This window comes from Lactuca virosa, chromosome 1 (genome assembly GCF_052849685.1).
Source record: "Lactuca virosa cultivar CGN04683 chromosome 1, Lactuca_virosa_CGN04683_v6, whole genome shotgun sequence".
NCBI lineage: Eukaryota > Viridiplantae > Streptophyta > Magnoliopsida > Asterales > Asteraceae > Lactuca > Lactuca virosa.
The window spans coordinates 111,962,983-111,982,546 of NC_136426.1; the positions used below are offsets into that span (position 1 = coordinate 111,962,983).

At 36.4% G+C, this 19,564-nt stretch overlaps 4 protein-coding genes across 6 annotated transcripts; 3 read left to right on the forward strand and 1 right to left on the reverse strand.

Annotated features, from left to right (window-relative positions):
- Positions 1–971: 971 nt before the first annotated feature.
- LOC145156671 (putative nucleolar protein 5-2) lies at positions 972–3,632 on the forward strand. The gene is made up of 9 exons (XM_079075955.1): positions 972–1,063; positions 1,176–1,279; positions 1,365–1,406; positions 1,500–1,679; positions 1,774–1,938; positions 2,026–2,226; positions 2,316–2,813; positions 2,898–3,032; positions 3,129–3,632. The coding sequence occupies exons 2-9, from the start codon at positions 1,202–1,204 to the stop codon at positions 3,459–3,461; spliced, it is 1,632 nt and encodes a 543-aa protein (XP_078932081.1). The 5' UTR covers positions 972–1,063; positions 1,176–1,201; the 3' UTR covers positions 3,462–3,632.
- A 7,316-nt stretch (positions 3,633–10,948) lies between these two features.
- On the forward strand, positions 10,949–11,948 carry LOC145156681 (large ribosomal subunit protein P2B-like). Of its 2 annotated transcripts, none has more exons than XM_079075970.1 (4): positions 10,949–11,063; positions 11,177–11,265; positions 11,424–11,650; positions 11,751–11,948. In XM_079075970.1, the coding sequence occupies exons 2-4, from the start codon at positions 11,178–11,180 to the stop codon at positions 11,778–11,780; spliced, it is 345 nt and encodes a 114-aa protein (XP_078932096.1). In that variant the 5' UTR covers positions 10,949–11,063; position 11,177; the 3' UTR covers positions 11,781–11,948. The 2 variants fall into 2 exon arrangements, with proteins under 2 accessions (XP_078932096.1, XP_078932090.1); XM_079075964.1 differs by having other exon boundaries at positions 10,973–11,063; positions 11,174–11,265.
- Positions 11,949–14,719: 2,771 nt separating this feature from the next.
- Positions 14,720–16,388, forward strand: LOC145156697 (uncharacterized). The gene is made up of 5 exons (XM_079075978.1): positions 14,720–15,156; positions 15,309–15,444; positions 15,542–15,609; positions 15,699–15,785; positions 16,180–16,388. The coding sequence occupies exons 1-5, from the start codon at positions 14,782–14,784 to the stop codon at positions 16,246–16,248; spliced, it is 735 nt and encodes a 244-aa protein (XP_078932104.1). The 5' UTR covers positions 14,720–14,781; the 3' UTR covers positions 16,249–16,388.
- Positions 16,389–16,499: 111 nt separating this feature from the next.
- HDA9 (histone deacetylase 9) lies at positions 16,500–19,305 on the reverse strand. 2 transcript variants are annotated; one of them, XM_079075989.1, is made up of 13 exons: positions 19,104–19,305; positions 18,728–18,840; positions 18,518–18,635; positions 18,353–18,427; positions 18,003–18,286; positions 17,814–17,906; positions 17,626–17,734; positions 17,507–17,556; positions 17,338–17,428; positions 17,181–17,251; positions 16,986–17,084; positions 16,836–16,902; positions 16,500–16,745 (listed from the first exon to the last, which is right to left on the reverse strand). In XM_079075989.1, the coding sequence occupies exons 1-13, from the start codon at positions 19,138–19,140 to the stop codon at positions 16,660–16,662; spliced, it is 1,293 nt and encodes a 430-aa protein (XP_078932115.1). In that variant the 5' UTR covers positions 19,141–19,305; the 3' UTR covers positions 16,500–16,659. The 2 variants fall into 2 exon arrangements, with proteins under 2 accessions (XP_078932115.1, XP_078932117.1); XM_079075991.1 differs by lacking the exons at positions 18,518–18,635; positions 18,728–18,840; positions 19,104–19,305 and having other exon boundaries at positions 18,003–18,273.
- Between the last annotated feature and the right edge of the window lie 259 nt (positions 19,306–19,564).

Consider the following 19,564-nt stretch of genomic DNA (forward strand, 5'->3'; position numbering starts at 1 on the left):
ATGAAAAGTTTAATGGCAAAATCGAATCGTTTTTCCGGTACTTAGGTCATGTAGGATGGCACGTAGGCAGGAATGACAAAAACGAACAAAAATTAAGACTTTGAAATCTAATTTAACTTGACAAATAATTATTCTTAAAAAAATGATGATCATTTAAACCAAAACTCCTCTAAATTTTAACCTAAAAGTTAATATTCAAACCATATTTGAAGAGATTAGGGTGAGCATGGACCGAAACCGTATCTAAAACGTCTGACACCGGAACTGTTTCAGAACCGATGTCACTGGTTCCGGTTCTTAAAAATGAGAACCGCCAAGGAACAATTTCAGTTCTTGTTTCCATTTTTTAAGAACAATTATCCATCGGGTAACCACCGGGACCAATTCCAAAATATTAAAATTTTAAAATACTTAATACTTAAATGAGTTGGGCGTAACAACGTTGATGACTATTTGTTGAGACTATCTAATTGGATGTCAGAAGTAACATGCTAATAAGTCAGATTTGCAACTTTTTTTTTCAAAACAAATGGTCGAATGTGAATGTGAATATACGATAGTAAAACAATTTAAATATACATGATGGTAATATCTTTTGAAAAGATATAATGTTAAATAATATTAACAGATTGATGGTAAGAACATGAATTTTAGTTTATGATTTATATTTAACAACTTGGATTATTTTTTAAAACGATTATTTTTTTGCCATTTGTTAACTTGTATCGTAATGAATTAGGTATAGTATTTGCTTTTTTATTTTAATGGCTAAAAATCATTTTGTATTAGCGAAACTAAAAAAAAACGTAATTAGATTGCCTGGTCTTGGAATTGAGTCCCGGAATATTCCGGGACTGGTTCACAAAAATTTAAGAACGATCGATTCCGATTCCAATGAAACGAGACAGATATAACTATTGATTTTTTTTTTTCTTTTTTAACAAAATTTTCTATTTCTTTTTACATTTTTAGGTTTCAATGCGATTTCGACTATTTAAACGTAACACTCTTTCTTCCGCCTTTCTTAAACCCTAGACCCTCTTCTTCACCTCTTCCTCCCAAGGTAACACTCCTCCCTGCTATAGTTCCATAGTTTTTCCGAAAATCGATGTTCTTCTTTAATGAAAAAGAGAACATAAAACATCGCTAAGCTTGCTTCTGCTTGTTTTCTTTAGGTCTAATTGTTCAGAGGATCGAGAAAATGTTAGTGCTGTTCGAAACCCCAGCGGGGTTCGCCCTTTTCAAAGTATTGGATGAAGGAAAGCTCTCCAAAGTCGATGTGAGTATATTCATACAATCTCATACCTATTCTAACTCTGTGTATATGATTATATGCAATTGATTTATCGGTTTTATGCTTACAGGATTTATGGAAGGATTTCTCATCAGCCGACACAGCCAGACAGGTAGGTTTAAATGCAGTAATGATCCCATCGTCTTCATAAAGCTTCTCTATTATGAATCTTACAAATTGTCTACATGAACTCATTGAACAACAGGTGGTAAAGCTAAAAGCTTTCTCCAAATTTGAGAACACATCAGAGGCACTTTCAGCAGCCACTCTGTTAATCGACAGCAAGCCCAGCAAAGGCTTGCGCAAGTTTCTCCGTGCTCATTGTGACGGCGAAACACTAGCTGTTGCAGACTCCAAACTTGGAAACGCGATCAAGGAAAAGCTCGTAAGTCGTATTTCTGACTTAAACCCTAGTTGTATCTTTCCAACATTAACTTTCTACATATTCAAATAACACTCAAATCGAATCATTTTCACAGCAAATCGATTGTGTTCACAACCAAACTGTTATGGAACTTATGAGAGGAGTCAGAAGTCAATTAACTGAACTCATAACCGGTTTAGGATCACAAGATTTAGCTCCAATGAGCTTGGGGCTATCTCATAGCTTGTCAAGATACAAACTAAAATTCAGTCCTGATAAGGTTAGTTTCTAACTTTCTTCTCAAACATTATCACTTCATTATTCAAATTGGATTTAATGACATTAGTAAAACATGATTCTTATACAGGTGGATACAATGATCATTCAAGCTATTGGACTTCTAGATGATCTTGATAAAGAACTTAACACTTATGCAATGAGAGTTAGAGAATGGTATGGTTGGCATTTTCCAGAGCTTGCAAAGATTGTTTCAGACAACATTCTTTATGCCAAAGCTGTTAAGCTCATGGGTTATCGAACAAATGCTGCAAAACTTGATTTCTCTGAGGTACCGAAATATCATCTTTTTTATTCAAAGTTGTACTTTAACTATTTCATTGATTTAGAGTTTTAGACACTAAACTATTATCATAACAGATACTTTCAGAAGAGATTGAAACAGAACTAAAAGAATCAGCTGTAGTATCCATGGGAACAGAAGTCAGTGAACTTGATTTAACAAACATCAAAGATTTATGTGATCAAGTTCTTTCTCTTTCAGAATACAGAGCTCAACTATACGATTACTTAAAAAGCAGAATGAACACAATTGCTCCAAATCTAACAGCTCTTGTTGGAGAACTAGTGGGGGCCCGCTTAATTGCCCATGGTGGCAGCTTATTAAACCTTGCAAAACAGCCTGGAAGCACTGTTCAAATTCTTGGAGCTGAAAAAGCTCTTTTTAGGGCTTTGAAAACTAAACATGCAACTCCTAAATATGGGCTTATTTATCATGCAAGTTTGATAGGTCAAGCTGCACCTAAACATAAAGGGAAAATTTCAAGATCTCTTGCTTCCAAAACTGCCCTTGCTATTCGTTATGATGCCCTTGGAGAAAACCAAGATAATTCTATGGGCATGGAGAATCGTCTCAAGGTAATGTTTTTTATGTGTATTATAAAATTCCAAAACTGCCCTTTTTGTTTTTATGTGTATTTATTGTTTTCTTTTGGAGTTTAGATTGAAGCAAGATTAAGGAATCTTGAAGGGAGAGAGCTTAATAGGACAGCTGGATCGACTAAAGGGAAGCCTAAGATTGAATTTTATAACAAGGATCAGAAAACAGGAGGTGGGGCCATGATTACTCCTGCAAAGGTAAGCAAGAAATAGCAATATACTTTTTTTAAAAAAATTTTAATTTTTTTTAAAGAACATTGTCTTAATGAGAAATAAAAATATTTTGTGGGGCAGACTTACAATGTGGCGTCAGATTCTGTACTTGGGCGGATTGAAGCGGAAGCTGACGTGGCGACTGAAGGAAAGAAAGATAAAAAGAAGAAGAAAAAGAAGGGAGGAGTTGAGGAGGAAGTGAGTGTTGTGGATGATGGTGAAGAGAAGGAGAAAAAGAAAGAGAAAAAGGAAAAGAAAAAGAAGAAAGAGGTGGAAGAAGAAGTTGCTGAGGTGGAGAAAGAAGAGGAGAAGAAGAAGAAGAAGAAGAGGAAGCATGTGGAGGATGATGTGGAGGAGACTGAAACGCCAAGTAAGAAGAAAGAGAAGAAGAAGAAGAAGAAAACGGAAGAATGATTGTGGAGTTGTAAAACTATTTATTGGTAGGGGTTGATTTTGCCATTTGTAAGTTTCAGAGGGGCTGCCAATGCCATCGCTTGGTTTTTGTAGGAATTGCATTATGTAATCTTTTTGTTGACTTTATGTGAAAGTGAACACCATATCTTATTTTCTAAAGTTATTTTTAAAGTATGCTGTTGCTTATGGTTTTATAGTTTGTATTCATATTTTTCCTTTTTAAGAAAGAGATCGATCAGTGGGTTAAATACACAATAAACACTATGCATATACAAGAATATTTGGTGTTAATAATAATATAAATGTGAACTGAATACATGGTTGGGTAAATGTTTGAGGAAGAAAGGTTGAGGGGGTTTGGAAATGTCCAGATTGTTAGGACTTAGGATGGTCGACATAGTCATAACTCATAACCTCCCTTGCCTCCTTTTGTGTTGGGGTGGTTTTATTGTTCGAAAAAATGATTTAGGAGTACTTAAATTTTAAAATTGTTTAAAAAAATATCATTTGAGTTTAGATGGTATAAAAAATATCGGTGAATATGTCAACTAAGCATTAAATATACCAACTAAGCAATATATGCACCAAGTCGGCCACTTACTTAAAACAATCATTTAGTATAAGGTCGTGTGTGGACTCGGCACATCCTCGACAATGGTGATTTGAACTAGGGGTGAACATTTGGACCTGTGGACCGGACCGGACCGTTTTTTTGGACCCTCGGGCCGGTTTTCAGTTCTAGGATTTGAGCAAAACCGGTCCGGTCCGACTGGTTCCGGGTAAAAACCGGTTTTGGACCGGCTTATATTTTTTAAAAAAAATTGTATTATGTGACGTTCTTTAAACAAACATATCTCATTCGTTTTAAGTCGGATTGACATGGGGTTTCTTCCAATGTGTAATTTAGAGTTTGTAGATGACTTTAGACTATAATCTTGTTGTTTAGTGTTATATTCGATGAGTTACAATCCTTCAAAGATGAGATATCAAAGCTGAAATATTTTAGCTTTTCAGCAAGAAATTTAAATTTTTGTATTCTGTGAAATTCTTTAAACAAGCATATCTCGTTCCTTTTAAGTCGGATTGACATGCGGGTTTTTCCAAAGGTAATTTAGAGTTTGTAGATGATATTAGACTACAATTTTTTTTTTTTTTTGGTGTTAAATTCGATAAGTTACAATCCTTTAAAGATGAGATACTAAAACTGAAATATTTCAGTTTTTCAGCAAGAAATTTAAACTTTTGTATTCTGTGAAATTCTTTAAACAAGCATATCTTATTTGTTTTAAGTAAAATTGATATGCGGTTTTTTCCAACATGTAATTTAGAGTCTGTAGATGAGTTTAGACTATAATTTTGTTGTTTTTGATGTTATATTCAATGAGTTACAATCCTTCAGTTAAATGGTATAAAGTATAAACAGTCAAAGTTTGACTGGTCCAAATGTCACAAGAAACGGAAACATATTCATTTTTACGAGTTGTATTGTATCAAACCCAAAAAAGTATTCATTTTAACGAGTTGTAATGTATCAAACTCAACAACATATTCGTTTTAACGAGTTGTATCAAACCCAAAAACACGTTTTAACAAGTTGTATCGTATGCATGTGAAGTTGTACCTATCCAAACAGGTCCAAGAACAAGAAAACCCGGACCTGGACCCGGACACAGGCTTGGACTTGGTAAGTCTCATCTGGTCTGGTCCACGGTCCACGGTCCACAATAGTCTCCGAAACCGGTCTGATTCGGTCCGGTCAGGTCCAAATGCTCACCCCTAACTTGGACTCAACAAACATCGAGTCTAACCTCAGCACGCAGAGCTCAAAAGTGGTTCTTGGCAATGACATGTTGTAACATCCCAAAAATTCAAGCCAATTTAAAACTTTTTAAAACATTTAAAAAGCATCAAGTTATTACAGTTTGTTTTCAAAATAGTTTAAACATTAGAGTATCCCCAGAATCAAATCATAAAACCATGAAATATGAGGAGCTGTACGATCACGCCTTCGCCTTCCGCGATCATAAGAAGTACCTGAAACAATATTCGATAAACGTAAGCTCGAAGGCTTAGTGAGTTACCCCCAAAATACCAACCCATACTAACCAGAACAAATATCATATCAATATAATCACAGATCAGCATGCATAATGAGCCTTCAGCCTGACTGGACCGCCTCGCAGGCCTTCAGTCTATCTGGACCGCTCTCCGAGCCTTCGGCACCTCTGGACTGCCTCGTAGGGCCTTCAGCCTATCCGGACCGCTCGCCGGGCCTTCGGTCTGACTATCATACCCTCCTGGGTCTGTAGTCTATCCGGACCGCCCTAGGTATGTTGGCCTTCAGCACAAAGCAGGACTGCCTCAACCCAAACCCCCAATCAAACAAACATGTGCACATACATATCATACGCTAGCATACATAACGGTCAACCGATCTAACAGATCAAATAGCATAGCAACACCCTATAACCAGGATACCGACCTAACCAGGTCACTAACATATGTACAGATGATCATACGAATCTAACAGATCACATAGCATAACAACATCCTAAAACCAAGATACCGACCTAACCAGGTCACTAACATATACACAGATAATCATACAGATCTAACAGATCTCATAGCATAGCAACATCCTAAAACCAGGATACCGACCTAACCAGGTCACTAACATATACACAGATAATCATACAGATCACATAGCATAGCAACATCCTAAAACCAGAATGTAATCATAAAGGGTCGGCCTTGGTGCCGTAGACCCTGTTGATATAGTGAGGAGAACTCACCTGTCACTGCTGAAGTCCCGCAGAATAAACTCCAGCTGTTGGTTGACAGATTCCCGAACTGTCAACATCAAACAATACCCAATTAATAATTGGGTTCCAAGCTCAAAGTCCAACTCACACTCCAAAAGCCCAAAAGTCAAGTAATGGGCCAAGGCCCAACATATGGCCCATTTTTCCAAATTGGGCCCAGACCTCTACATGGTCTTTCCTTAAGGCCCATCCAATTATTCCAGTCCAATTCCCATGGCCCAATATCACATAATCATAAAGGTCCAATTATGGCCCATCTATGGCCCAATTTTCCAAATTGGGCCCAAGTCCTCACATAGGCCTTATCCTAAAACCCATACAATTATTTAGTCCATTTACTTATTCTTGGATGGCCCATTAATAACCCAATTACCAAAACCCAAAAGAAAGGCCCAACACAAAGCCCAATTGAAACTAGGGTTTCTCATAAAATGATGATTAGGGTTAAGTTTCCTACTTAACCCATTAAGGACTTAACCCACTAAGGACTTAATCCATTAAGTCCAATATTGCTTAGTTAATCTTTGCCAATGATTATTATTTAATATTTCAAGCTATTAAATAATTCCCGTGTGTGTGTCCCGATTAATTCTCAAAATTAGGGTTTCATTGCATTAGGGTTTTCCAAACCCTAATTAGGGTTTCCAATCCAAATACTAGCCCATTTATCAATTTGTTGGGCTTTTAGGTCAATTAGGGCTTTATGGGGCCCATTAGGGCTTACAAGGCCCATTAGGGTTTCAAGCACCCCAAACGAATCATACTCAATGAGGCAAGCACACCGCCACCCGACACGGCGGCCGGTGGCGGCAGGAGGCGGCAGCCACCACCTAACGGTGGTGGTGATGGATTTTCTTCACTATTCCAATTAATACAAAATTACAACGAAATAACCAAACCGCACACACACACACACACACACACACACTAGGCTAAACACATACACACACAATGGTGGCTCATGGCGGCAGCCACCACCTCACGATGGTGGAAGTGGCTATTCCCGACTTTCCGACTAGACAAAACACACACAACACCCAAATAAAAGCAAAATCACACACCCACACAACTCACAGCCACCTCCCACGGTGGCTGATGGTGACGAGCCAAGGCAGCGACGGAAAGAAGTAGAAGGAAATGGCGGCAGGCGGTGGTTGTTGTCGACGAACACAGCAGCGGCTCCAATGGCGCACCAGCGTCTCCGGCAGCAGCGACAGAGGGACGAAGCCCGCCGGTGGTCTTCGTCGTTACTAGAAAAGAAACATCGACGGCGCTAGGTGGCGGTTCGACAGTGTTTGTCGACGAGGCGGCGGCGGAACCGGGCTGATGATGCAAACAGCGACTGATGGCGTAAGGCTAGGAGCGGAAGGCTCCTCGGAGTCGCCTGATCGGAACCACGAAGAAGCAGCGACAACCTAAGAAGGAGAAAGAGAAGGAGGCTGATGGATGCTCGGTGTTCGCCTGGTGGCTGAGCGACTCCATATTGACGACATGTGAGGTCACGGATGACGACTCAACATCCTCAGCGACCACAGTGTGGCGGTATCCGGTGGTGGTGCGGTGCCGGAGGTCGAGTAGGTGGGAGGGGCGGCTGGAGGTTTCACATGGCGGCTGTGAGAAAGAACTAGGTTTAGGGTTTTCCAATGCAACAGGAGGGTAAGGGCTTTCGGGTTAAATCCCGCTTCCATACAAAATTATAACAGAAGTGGCAGCATCGGTCTGTCCTATACACAATTTCTTCAAACATAGCCCATAAATTACCATTTAAACCCCCAACATTAAAACCCTTTACACCGTAGGTACAAAGTTTACGAAACAGCCCCCGATATCTTAATTATGACATAATCAGCCCTTCCACCTCATTTCCTTTTTAAATTAAATCCAAATAATTACCACGAAGCCCCTGTCTTCATGAATATTTATAAAATGAGTCCCGAACTCACACTTTTAACCCCCGACTTCTAAAAATGTGGCAATTGACTCCTCGAACCCAACACCCTGCATATATAATTATTTATTTTTGGCTACCATTCGTTCATTAGTTTATTTATTTAACTAATAAATAAACAGGTTTACAACTCTCCCACACTTAAATTAGATTTCGTCCTCGAAATCACTCCTTACTATTTCTTATATGCCAAACCACTTCTAGTAACAGGATCACCGTCTTGGGCACACCCTAGCCTTCCCAGGGTTGCTGTGACCAATCTTCGCAAAGCCCTAATATCCTCATATGAACGAATTCCTTGCAACCAGATCACATCTACTCCGTCTGAAATCTGCTGTCTAGAGATGGTCTGAATCCCTGACAGACCACTCATACTGAATCATTATCGTTGAGTTCAGTCTGTTTATCTCTCAACAGGCTACTCAACTTCTGATAGCTCGAGGTTCCCACTATAAAATAGGATCACAGACCTAATTACCCATGCTGGTCACTCAGCATAACCCAAGCAATCTATTATTTTGTCCGTATTTGCAACCCAAAACATAAATACTAATACTGCCCAAACACTGTCACCGCCCGAACACTGAACGGCCTGAAGCAGTATGCTGTCACATGGCTGCTTTCCAAAATCCACCGAGACCTACCTGGTCTCAATTTGTTCGCCAATCATCTGAAATATCGGGTTTCGGCCCAGCTGCGGGGCCAAAGGACTCCCACTTAGTCGCCTCACACGACTTTCGAACTAAATACTTCTCTGGAACTAGTTGCCACTAGCTATCATGCCACTGTGGCTCTAACAACCTCCCGACCCAACCGATCGGGTCCATGCATCGAATCCTGACGTCACCACATCCAATGCTAAAAGTGTTTGCTACCCGACCAATGGTAGCCTATTGTCACAACGACCTTAAGCAGTCCATTGATTCCCTGATCTCATAACTGTAGTGACGTCCCCACGGTCTCATTACTGGCTTAACCAGATCTAATCCATTTGGGTAAATCCGAAATCCAATCTGTGGACTTCCATATCCTCAATGTTGCACCCAAACTGGTGCGTACTACTGTTCATTCCGCGCCCTAACAACGCACTCATGCTATCTGCCAACCAAGTGAAGGCTGCGGCTACACTCACAGACTTACACCACTCAAGCATTATCTTCTAACCTTGTGAATGCTACAGCTACACCCGCAGACTTACAAAACGCTAACACTATCTGATCGCTAATGAATACTACGGCTACGCCCGCAGTCTCACGACACTCTATCACTATCTGATCGCTAGTGAATGCTACGGCTACCCCCGCAGTCTTACAACACTTCCCATGCTAACTGACCACTAATGAATGCTACGGCTACCCCCACAGTCTTACAACACTTCCCATGCTAACTGGCCACTAGTGAATGCTACAACTACCCCCGCAGTCTTACAACACTTCCCATGCTATCTGACTACTAGTGAATGCTACGGCTACCCCCGTAGTCTTACAACACTTCCCATACCGGTCGAACACACTCTCGACCTAACACACAAATGAACTCGAGTCCTAACTGGAGCTCTATCTTGGTTCCCGAAACCTGCTGTCGCAGAGTCTCGAAGGTTGCCTGCTGCTCAGGCTCCCAGCGAAAGGTCACCAACTTCTTGGTCAGTCGGATCAAAGGAACCGCGATCACGGATAAGTCCCATATAAATCTCCGATAATAACCCGCTAGACCCAGGAAACTCCGAATCTCGGTCGGAGACCTCGGAATCTCCCGCTGCATCAAGGCCTCTATCTTGGTCGGATCGACCAGAATACCCTTCTGGTTGACAAGGTGCCCAAGAGATTGCACCTCGCGCAACCAGAACTCACAGTTGGAGAACTTTATAAAAATTCTCTCCCCCACTTAGATTCGACTAAGTTTTCCCAGTACATGGAGATTTGAGAATTCCCAATCCTTCTTACTTTCAACGATCGATCGGATGACAACCAATAATATTAACCCAATAATCAGGTTACCATAAGTTGTAATTTGAACACACATACACTTTGATGATATTTTGTGTACAAAGACCTTAATTCATTAATATTTTTTGTGCTGACTAAATTTGAATAATATTTTTGAACAATTTTGAAACGTAATCACCTTTCTAAGTCATTTCCCCTTATTTTTATTGTTTTATGTTTTTAATTTGAATTCATACTATACTTTCAACTCGCAATGTGACTACCGAGTTGATTTGTGTCATACTTTATCTTAATTACATATAAATATATATCAGTGTTTTAGCAATAAAATTTTGTAATTGTTTTTATTACATCAAAGCATATAAAAAATGAAAAACAATTCTAAAAAAAGTGAACTAGTCAGAACATACATTAATATTTGTTAGTTTTTCTCCAAACTCATTTGAGTGTAGTTTTTTTAATCAAATCTACCCTTTGATTGATATAACTGATAAATGAGTATCTTCTTTACCATTTGCTAGAGTTTGAAGAATTCTTAAAGGTCGTGTGTATGCAGGACCAATACATTGTTGTATATTCATAAATGATTTTCTTTCTAACCAAACAATTACTAGTATACTTATTATACTTATTCATGATAGAATGGTAAAAAGAAAAATAAACATCCATATTCATCTTATTCCCAATCTAGAAAGTTTTCTGTTATCAGGCTATAATAAAGAAAAAGTCCGGCCCATAACCAATGCATCAATCGTAGCCCACTAAAGAACACCAGGAAGGCCGAAGCTATTAATACTTATAAATCGAGTTAGGGTTTCAAGAAGTCTGCTGAACCCTAAACACACAAAGGAGGCAAGAGATACAGATCGGCTTCAACGCAATACAGGTATCGTCGTCTTCTTCATTCTGATCCCTTCTCCATCTCAAAATCAGCGGTTGTTTTACTTTAGAGGAGGATATTCGATTTGTTTGTTGAATTTTCTTGTTTCGTTGCAGCAGAATGAAGGTTGTTGCTGCTTATTTGTTGGCTCTATTGGGAGGTAACACCTCCCCATCTGCCGAAGATTTGAAGAAAATCCTCGGTTCAGGTATGTGTTTAAATAGTGCGAATGTGTGAACGTATTCCGTTTGATATTTATACAATTAACACATCATTTAGGGAGATATATTACTCCACTAAGTTTGTATATGTTTCATTTTTTGTGAAATGTGAAGTAACAAATGAGTTATGAACTGTGATTTGCAGTTGGAGCCGAAGCAGACGAAGATAGAATTGAATTGCTCTTGTCTGAAGTCAAGGGTAAAGACATCACAGAACTGATTGCCTCTGGCCGGGAAAAGTTGGCTTCAGTTCCTTCAGGAGGTGGTGGTGTTGCTGTTGCCGCCGCAGCCGGTGGAGTTGCTGCACCTGCTGCTGCCGCAGCTGAGCCAAAGAAAGAGGAGAAGGTTGAAGAGAAAGAGGAATCTGATGATGTAAGTTGTCGTACTTACATTCTTTTGGTTTAATCAACTTGTTTCATTTCAAGATGTTTTCTTGGATCATATGCTTACATTTTCGTTTCTTTGTTTTCAGGAAATGGGATTCAGTCTCTTTGATGATTAAGGAATTATGGTTTTTTCACTTTGTGAGAAGCATACTTTCATTTTGCTATCGTTGTTTATGTATTTTTCGTAATGATCTCTAGTTTTGTCCTAAATTTTCAGAATTTATAGACCATGCACAATTTTTGAAGTTCTAATTTTTAGTTAAAGATCTGAGTCTATTTGCCAATTGATTTTGTTTCAACATATCTGCTTTAATCGCTTGTTATAATCCTGTCTCCTTTGTTCTATCGTTTTGAGTGATCATCACATTGTCTTGTGTTTAAAATCCTACAACCTATGTGGTGTGCGTTAGGTCTTGATTGGAATGAAATCACAAATTTTGGGTTGTCATCAAATGTTGTTATATATATTGATCACAAGAGTGGAATGAAATCATAAAGGAATTGAATGAGCATTGTTATGGAATGGAATTGATCATTACATTCCATTGGCTTGAAAGATGGAATGATTTACTTTATTTGGTTTATAGTTGAAGTCATCTAGAGAGTAGAGATTTCAAAGAGTTAATCATCGATAAGTTAAAGTTTTTTCGTTAGTTTAGCTAGTTTTCTTTTAATTATGGAAAACCATGTGACAAAATTGTGAATTTCAAGGTTTAATGATGAAGCGTAAAAGTTTTTTGGCATCCCGCATTCCAACTTTGACTAAGAACATGAAAATAGGTGTTGATTGTGTTGAAAATTGGAAATCGTAGAAAACTTCTTAGATGGTATTACAAAATTTGTATGTAGGTTTAGTATTCAAATTGCATGACTAATATATTTAGGTGCTTTTATTGTTTTATGAAGCCTACTACAACCACGCGAGGATGATAATTTTGTTGCAAAAAATGATGTTACTTTAAGGAGTAAATTACACGAATGGTCCTTATGGTGTGTGGTAATTTGCGCAGTTGGTCCCTAACTTATTTTTTTAACTTGGAAAGTCTCTACTGTTTGTTTTTGTTACGCACTTGGTCCCATACTGTTTGTTTTTGTTACGCGATTGGTCTCTGTCTTACCTAAAAAGACTATTATTTAAATAGAAAAAAATAGTGGGATAGGTAAGGTAAGGTGAAGGGGGTTGGGGTGTGTTTATTTAAATATTTTAAAAAATCAATGACAAAATAGTTTTTTTAGGTAAGACAGAGACCAAGCGTGTAACAAAAACAAACAGTAGGGACCTTCCGAGTTAAAAAAACAAGTTAGGGACTAAACGCTCAAATTACCTTAAAATATAGGGACCATTCGTGTAATTTACTCCGACTATAAAAAAACAGTTCTATTGACATGCAGATTTATTAGGCATCCGTTATACCTACCACTAACCACTATAGTGGTGGGTGCCAACTCATCATCATATTCAACCACTAAAATGTTGGGATATTCACCACTATATCCCTCTTATTTTTTGATTATTAAAATAAAAAAAAATATTTTTTTATTAATTAAAATGTGGAGAGATGGAGAAAGATAGAGATATAGAGAGAAATAGACAGAGAAACAAACTAATTGTTTGTGGTGGTCAGTGTTCCCCACCACAATTGACCACGAGAATGCTTCATCACTAACTACCACAAACACCTGGGATGGTGTTCAAATTCGTGGTTAGTGGCTACATAGACCACGAAATGGTTCGTGACAAACTAAAGCTGCTCCGATAGGGTACTTTCTCGATAACCAAGATTTCTTAGCTTATTCCTCAACACTTTCCTCATGATCCTCAAATAAGTTCATACTCACAACACCCATTAGTTTATGTTGTACCTACCAGCAACTTCGAACTCTCACTCTCCTTCAACCGATTCAGATACCAAATTATCTCTCTTGGAGAGGCGCGAAAGCTATCCCTTTAACTCAGGGGGCCTTCCACCACTTCGATTGATGCGGACACGGTTCTCAAGCTGTCGAATATAGATAGGAGATCCACTTCAATTTCTCTCCTCTCCCACCTCTCCAGCTTGGGAATAGTTTTTTTCTACTGGCTATCTACGTTGTATTATGAAACATTCGGTTGATCATTTTTGGTCACGTCGTATCATTGGTTGTGTATGAGTTGACTTGTTAAGAGCTATGCTTTAAGGTTATGAGTGTGTTGTGATGACAACCTTTGACTATTTGAGACAGTGATCACTGGACATTGGGTTCATGGATAACAAGTGTGACTCTAAAGAGTTATTTATTAGTGGACTTATCCGAATGGCTAATCATGGTAAGGATGTAGCCATGTTTGTATGAATCTCATTAAAACTTATGTGTTTGAGTTGTCAATATTTCTTCCCTTATCTCATTTATATTTTGATTGTACAAAAATATATACATAAATATGTATGGTTGGATTTTGATTTATACTTCGTCTCCAAGAAAATATGTGTTGGTGGATTATTTACCGAAAATTAAAAATCTCTCCTTTCCAAGGTGTATTTATAAACATGTTTTACTGTATTTTATTTCAAATAAAAAAAATTAAGATATGGAGATAAAACAAATCTAAAATTGTTTTTTTTTCACAAAGATTACCACTTTTGCAGTTGTATACAGTTATCATCCTGTAATTATGACTTTCTTATGTTATAAACACATCAATAAATTATGGACGTGTATGATAAAACTAGCTGAAAGTTAGAAGTTGTAGCTTTTATTTGCATGACTGATCAACAAAAATAACTGAAAGCTTTTAAAAGATACTATAAATTTATGATTTATCTAGAACATATAATTGATTTAAAAAAAAGTAATTAAGTATGATTTGCAAAATCATATTTTTTTTTTTTTGAGTTTTTCTTAAAAAAAAACTAAAATCTCTCAAAAACAGCTTTATCAAAAATATGTTAATAGATATCATATTTTATAATTTTTTGTAAGTTAAGAAATTCGAGTTATCAAAAGTTTATTTTTCAAGTCTATTTTGTGGTGAAAAATGAAAATGTAATCATACAAACAAAAATCTAACAAAAGCATCCTTCGAACCTTATTCTTTGGGCTCACCTCACTCCTTTTCTACCAAAATCGCAGGCAGCAATGAGGTCACTATGCACCAGTAGCCTCCCAACCATCCCTAAGTTGCCATTTTGCCATTGCGACACCAAATCCCCCTTTCTTCCAACCCTTCTTCCTCTAAATCCATCACCACATTTTCAAACTTCAAATATTTTTCATCGAATATCACAAATCAAACAAAACCCAATAACAGTAATCACATCATCATCATCGTCAATGGCTTCCACAACTCAGACAGATAAAACTACAGAAAAACCCTTCTCTGTTCTCTTCGTCTGCTTGGGAAACATCTGTAGAAGCCCAGCTGCTGAAGGCGTCTTCACTGATTTGGTCAAAAAACGAGATCTTTCTTCCAAGTTTCTCATCGATTCTGCTGGTACCATCAACTATCACGAGGTTTATGGATAATTCATCATTCCATCATGAGTTTTTCCTCAATTTACTCTTGAATTACTTTTAGGAGAATTTTAAGAGTATCCATTAACGATTCGATCTCCAATTTCTTGAAATTCGTTCTGAATTTTGTTTCGATTTTTCATTTATTGAAGGGAGGTCCAGCAGACTCGCGAATGAGAGCTGCATCTAAAAGAAGAGGAATTGAAATCACATCGATATCAAGGCCAATAAGGCCATCCGATTTCAAAGAATTTGATCTCATTCTTGCCATGGACAAGCAAAATAAAGGTGTGATTTATTTAGATTAAGTCGTAAGACATTGATTTTTGAGGTAAATGTATGTAATTTTCTTCATCATTTAGTTGAATTTTTGTATGGATTGCAGAGGATATACTTGCAGCTTTGGAAAGATGGAGTTTTAAGGAAGCCTTACCAGCTGATGCATACAAGAAGGTCTGTAGAAAGTTTTAAAGAATCTTTTTTTTTTTTTTAATGCATTTGCAATTCTTGTTGTTTAATTCATTAATTGGGTGTGAATTTAGGTTAAGTTAATGTGTTCTTACTGTAAAAAACATGATGAAACTGAAGTGCCTGATCCTTACTATGGTGGAGCACAAGGTTTTGAGAAGGTAAACATAAACTCTCTTGAATTTAATTTAAGTGTTGTTTCTTTTTTACTTAAATGGTTTAATGGAGACATGACTTAATTTGGTTAGCTATATATGGGTCATTGGTGTTTCTTTTTGACTTAAAAGTCTGGGAAATGAGGTTTTAAAGTCTTAAAACATAATCTATCAAGACAACACGTTATAATTGGGAAATTATGCTTTCCTCATTAAGTCCTTAATGTAATAATTTATCGAGTTCATGTGTTTGTGCTCAAACATACGCTAGAAATGCAATTCTTAATGTAATAATGTTTACTTGAGCTATTACATGTCTTAGATGCTCTAAAACTCTTGAACTTTTCTTCCATTTTGTCAATCTCTTTAAGTTCTTAATGGTTGTTTCTACTTTCTATAGGTGTTGGATTTGCTTGAGGATGCATGTGAATCGCTATTGGATACCATTTTGGCAGAAAACAGCTCATAGATTTCCTCCATTCATCTCATCACATTACTTGTAATCGTCGTTTGACATAATGAACAAAAACTCTTAAATGGAACACTTCATTGTCATTGTATCATATTTAGTATTTATTAATGGGGTAAAATGGATATTTTGGTTTTCCACTATCCTACAAGGAACACATCCATATATATATATATATATATATATATATATATATATATATATATATATATATATATATATCTTTTTAAATTAGAGATTAACTAACAAGATTTTGTGTGGATTGATTCTTTTCTTTGTAGTGAGTGTTCCAAAACAGTTAGTTAAAAAGAAGCATAATTTTTGTAATATCTACTCTACATACAGTCTACCCTAAAATGAAATACTAGAATAATTGTTGTCCATTGTGAGTAGTAGTATCTAACATTCTAACTAAACATCATCCATGTTATGATCATTGTCATTATCTCCTTCATAGTATTCATCATCACGTTGGATATGCTTGTCTTGCGTATGTTCTGAAGAAAAAAAAAACAATAAAAGTTAACCTAATTAATCTCCAATTATAAAAACAACAAAGTTATTTATTTATTTTTTTATACACTTACGATCGTTTCTTTCATCAGGGTTCTTCTCATCTTCATCAAAATCAGGAATATAAAAATCCGGTGGAACCTAAAACATACCAAAATATATAAAAAGTCATGTTTAAAATTTAATAAAAAACACTTGGTAAAAACTTATATTATATTTGTTACCTCTTGCATTTGTACACTTGGGGCATGTTGAATGGAACGTAGATTTTCCAAAACTTGCATCTTTATAGTTCCTAAATAAGACTTGCTATTAAAATTTTCCTGTCCAAACACCAATAAATATTTATTTTTATAACATTATAAAATTAAATATTATCAATGTAATCCAAATTCGAAGTATAAAAAATAATTACATACAATATGACCAGTTGGAATCCTTAAAGAACACTCTGGAGCAAAATACTTGATATAGTCATTATCTGGGATCTCTGTAATAAGTTGTTATGCATAATTAAATTAAAAAACCTAAATGAAATTAAATTAATAAATTAATAATTAATAAAATAATATATACCATTAGGAAGCTCTGTGTCTAAAAGAACTCCTGTTTCAACAGTCCAACACCTAGCAACATTCTCTTTTGTATATCCTCCACCTCCAGTTACCTTAAAATAAAATAAAATCTAAAACTTAAAAAAAAAAAAAAAAAAAGTAAGCTACGTTTTATTTAAAAATAAACTTACCAGTAGAGGCAAATTAAACTTTTTAACAAATCTAACACATTCAGCATGTCCTGGAAGAAATTCAAAAGTAAGTATTTCAAAATAAATATAATAATAAATTAAAAATAAAAAATTATCACCATCTATTGAGAGATTAAAGCATCCCAATCGATCTCCAGCAAGTGAATCTGCTCCACATTGGAGAACTATTACACCTGGTTGATATGTTTCAACAACTTTCGCAATAATCTACAAAAAAAAAATATATATACATTTAATATAAATATATAATTAAAAAACCAAAAGACATCTGAATTTTGATACATACTGTTTTAAACAATCGAGTAAAGCTTCCATCATCTATACCATCCTTCAAAGGAACATTAATCGCATAAAACTTTCCTTCTCTTTCCCCAATTTCCTACATGAAAAATTATAATATAATCGGGTCCCACTTTGTGTGAAAAAAAGAAGAAGAAGAAGGAAAGAAGTCAAGAACATATAAATATATAAATACCTTAACATCACCTGATCCAGGAAAGAACATATTTCCATATTTGTGAAAACTAACAGTCATCACTCTATCAGTGAAATAAAAGGCTTCTTCTACACCATCTCCATGATGAACATCAATGTCAATGTAAAGAACTCTTGCATGATATTTAAGAAGCTCCAAGATTCCCAAAACCAAGTCATTGATGTAACAAAATCCAGATGCTTCACATTTTTTTGCATGGTGTAATCCTCCAGCCCAGTTTATTGCAATGTCACAGAGTTGATTGTTTAATCTGCGTGCAGCATCTGCTTGTATCTGTTAATGTGATGTGTTGATGAAGAATGACTAAAATACCCTTTTGGGAAACTTACCGATTGTTCCACCAGCATATATTTGGCAAAATTCGAATAAGTCATCAAAAACAGGGCAGTCTTCTCCAAGTTTAACTGAAGATCAAAGAAGATTACATAGAAGTTAAGAACAAGATAAAGTCTTGTATATTTGGTGAAAGGGATTTGAGAATTGAGATGTTTTACATTTTGCCATTTCTTCTGGAAACAACTGTTGTGTGTCAGGATTTATACGCTGCAAGAACTCCACATAATCGGCTGAGTGAAATTGAGCTAGCTCAACTGGATATGCCTTATGAGGCCTCTGTGTTGAACACCAGAAATCATAGATTATTAAGAAAGTTTATCGGCCTTTTGGAGATGAAACCAAAGAGGGAAAAGATAGAGAAAGCTAACATAGATTTCCATCTTCTTGTGAAGATCATATGAAAGCACCAAATGATGAGTCATACATAATCGATGGGGCTTCATCGGATGATTAGGTCCAAAGTAAACATTACCAACATCCCCTGAAAAAGTCAATCACCCCCAATTTTCACAATCATTTCTCAATTTCGTAACCAAAATTTAGCATGTTATACGAAGAGTAAACTATTTATTAGCAGATAGTCATCTCGAAAGTTCATAAGCTTCTAGGGTTTGAGATTGTAAGGAAGAAACAAGAAAAAATAAGTTAAAAGGGATCGAGAACTGGAAATATAATGCAATGATATTTCATCAATAATCGCATGTGCATTTACATATAGAAGCAACGGAGTAGAAGAACACATACCATCGTAGAAGTAGGAAATTCTGTCTTTTGACCGCATGTTATCGGATTGAAACCAAGTTTTCAGAGATAAATCAAAGTTTCAAAAAGAAATCAGTGAGATCTCGGTGTTGAAGCTTAAAACAACCATTGATTAGGTTTTCTTCACCTCTATGGAGAGCTTTGTTGCTGTGTAAAAATGGTTGAGTCGGGCACTGTCGTGTGTTCTATCAGGTGATGGTTATTTGGTTATAGCGCGAGCTAATTGAGTATCTTTGGACATGTTAACATTTTAGTCCCTGTATTTTTACTTGTTTGTTAAATGTAGGTACTAACTTTAAAGAATCTACTCGTTGCCCCATAATATTATAAAACAAAAAACAATTTCAAAATGAAATTGAGAATTTATAGTCTCAATTCTCAAATTTCAATGCAAAAGAGGAGTTATTTCCATCTCATTTTTTCTATTTTTTTTCTAATAAACT

Excerpts from the sequence above, each read along its gene's own strand:
- LOC145156671 (XM_079075955.1), top strand. The coding sequence starts at position 1,202 with ATGTTAGTGCTGTTCGAAACCCCAGCGGGGTTCGCCCTTTTCAAAGTA. Across the intron at positions 1,280-1,364 it reads GAAAGCTCTCCAAAGTCGAT|GATTTATGGAAGGATTTCTC; the intron begins GTGAGTATATTC and ends TTATGCTTACAG. Across the intron at positions 1,407-1,499 it reads CAGCCGACACAGCCAGACAG|GTGGTAAAGCTAAAAGCTTT; the intron begins GTAGGTTTAAAT and ends ATTGAACAACAG.
- LOC145156681 (XM_079075970.1), top strand. The coding sequence starts at position 11,178 with ATGAAGGTTGTTGCTGCTTATTTGTTGGCTCTATTGGGAGGTAACACC. Across the intron at positions 11,266-11,423 it reads GAAGAAAATCCTCGGTTCAG|TTGGAGCCGAAGCAGACGAA; the intron begins GTATGTGTTTAA and ends TGTGATTTGCAG. Across the intron at positions 11,651-11,750 it reads AGAAAGAGGAATCTGATGAT|GAAATGGGATTCAGTCTCTT; the intron begins GTAAGTTGTCGT and ends CTTTGTTTTCAG.
- LOC145156697 (XM_079075978.1), top strand. The coding sequence starts at position 14,782 with ATGAGGTCACTATGCACCAGTAGCCTCCCAACCATCCCTAAGTTGCCA. Across the intron at positions 15,157-15,308 it reads GTACCATCAACTATCACGAG|GGAGGTCCAGCAGACTCGCG; the intron begins GTTTATGGATAA and ends CATTTATTGAAG. Across the intron at positions 15,445-15,541 it reads CATGGACAAGCAAAATAAAG|AGGATATACTTGCAGCTTTG; the intron begins GTGTGATTTATT and ends TATGGATTGCAG.
- HDA9 (XM_079075989.1), bottom strand. The coding sequence starts at position 19,140 with ATGCGGTCAAAAGACAGAATTTCCTACTTCTACGATG. Across the intron at positions 17,252-17,337 it reads AGACACAGAGCTTCCTAATG|AGATCCCAGATAATGACTAT; the intron begins GTATATATTATT and ends AACTTATTACAG. Across the intron at positions 16,746-16,835 it reads CCCTGATGAAAGAAACGATC|AACATACGCAAGACAAGCAT; the intron begins GTAAGTGTATAA and ends TTTTTTCTTCAG.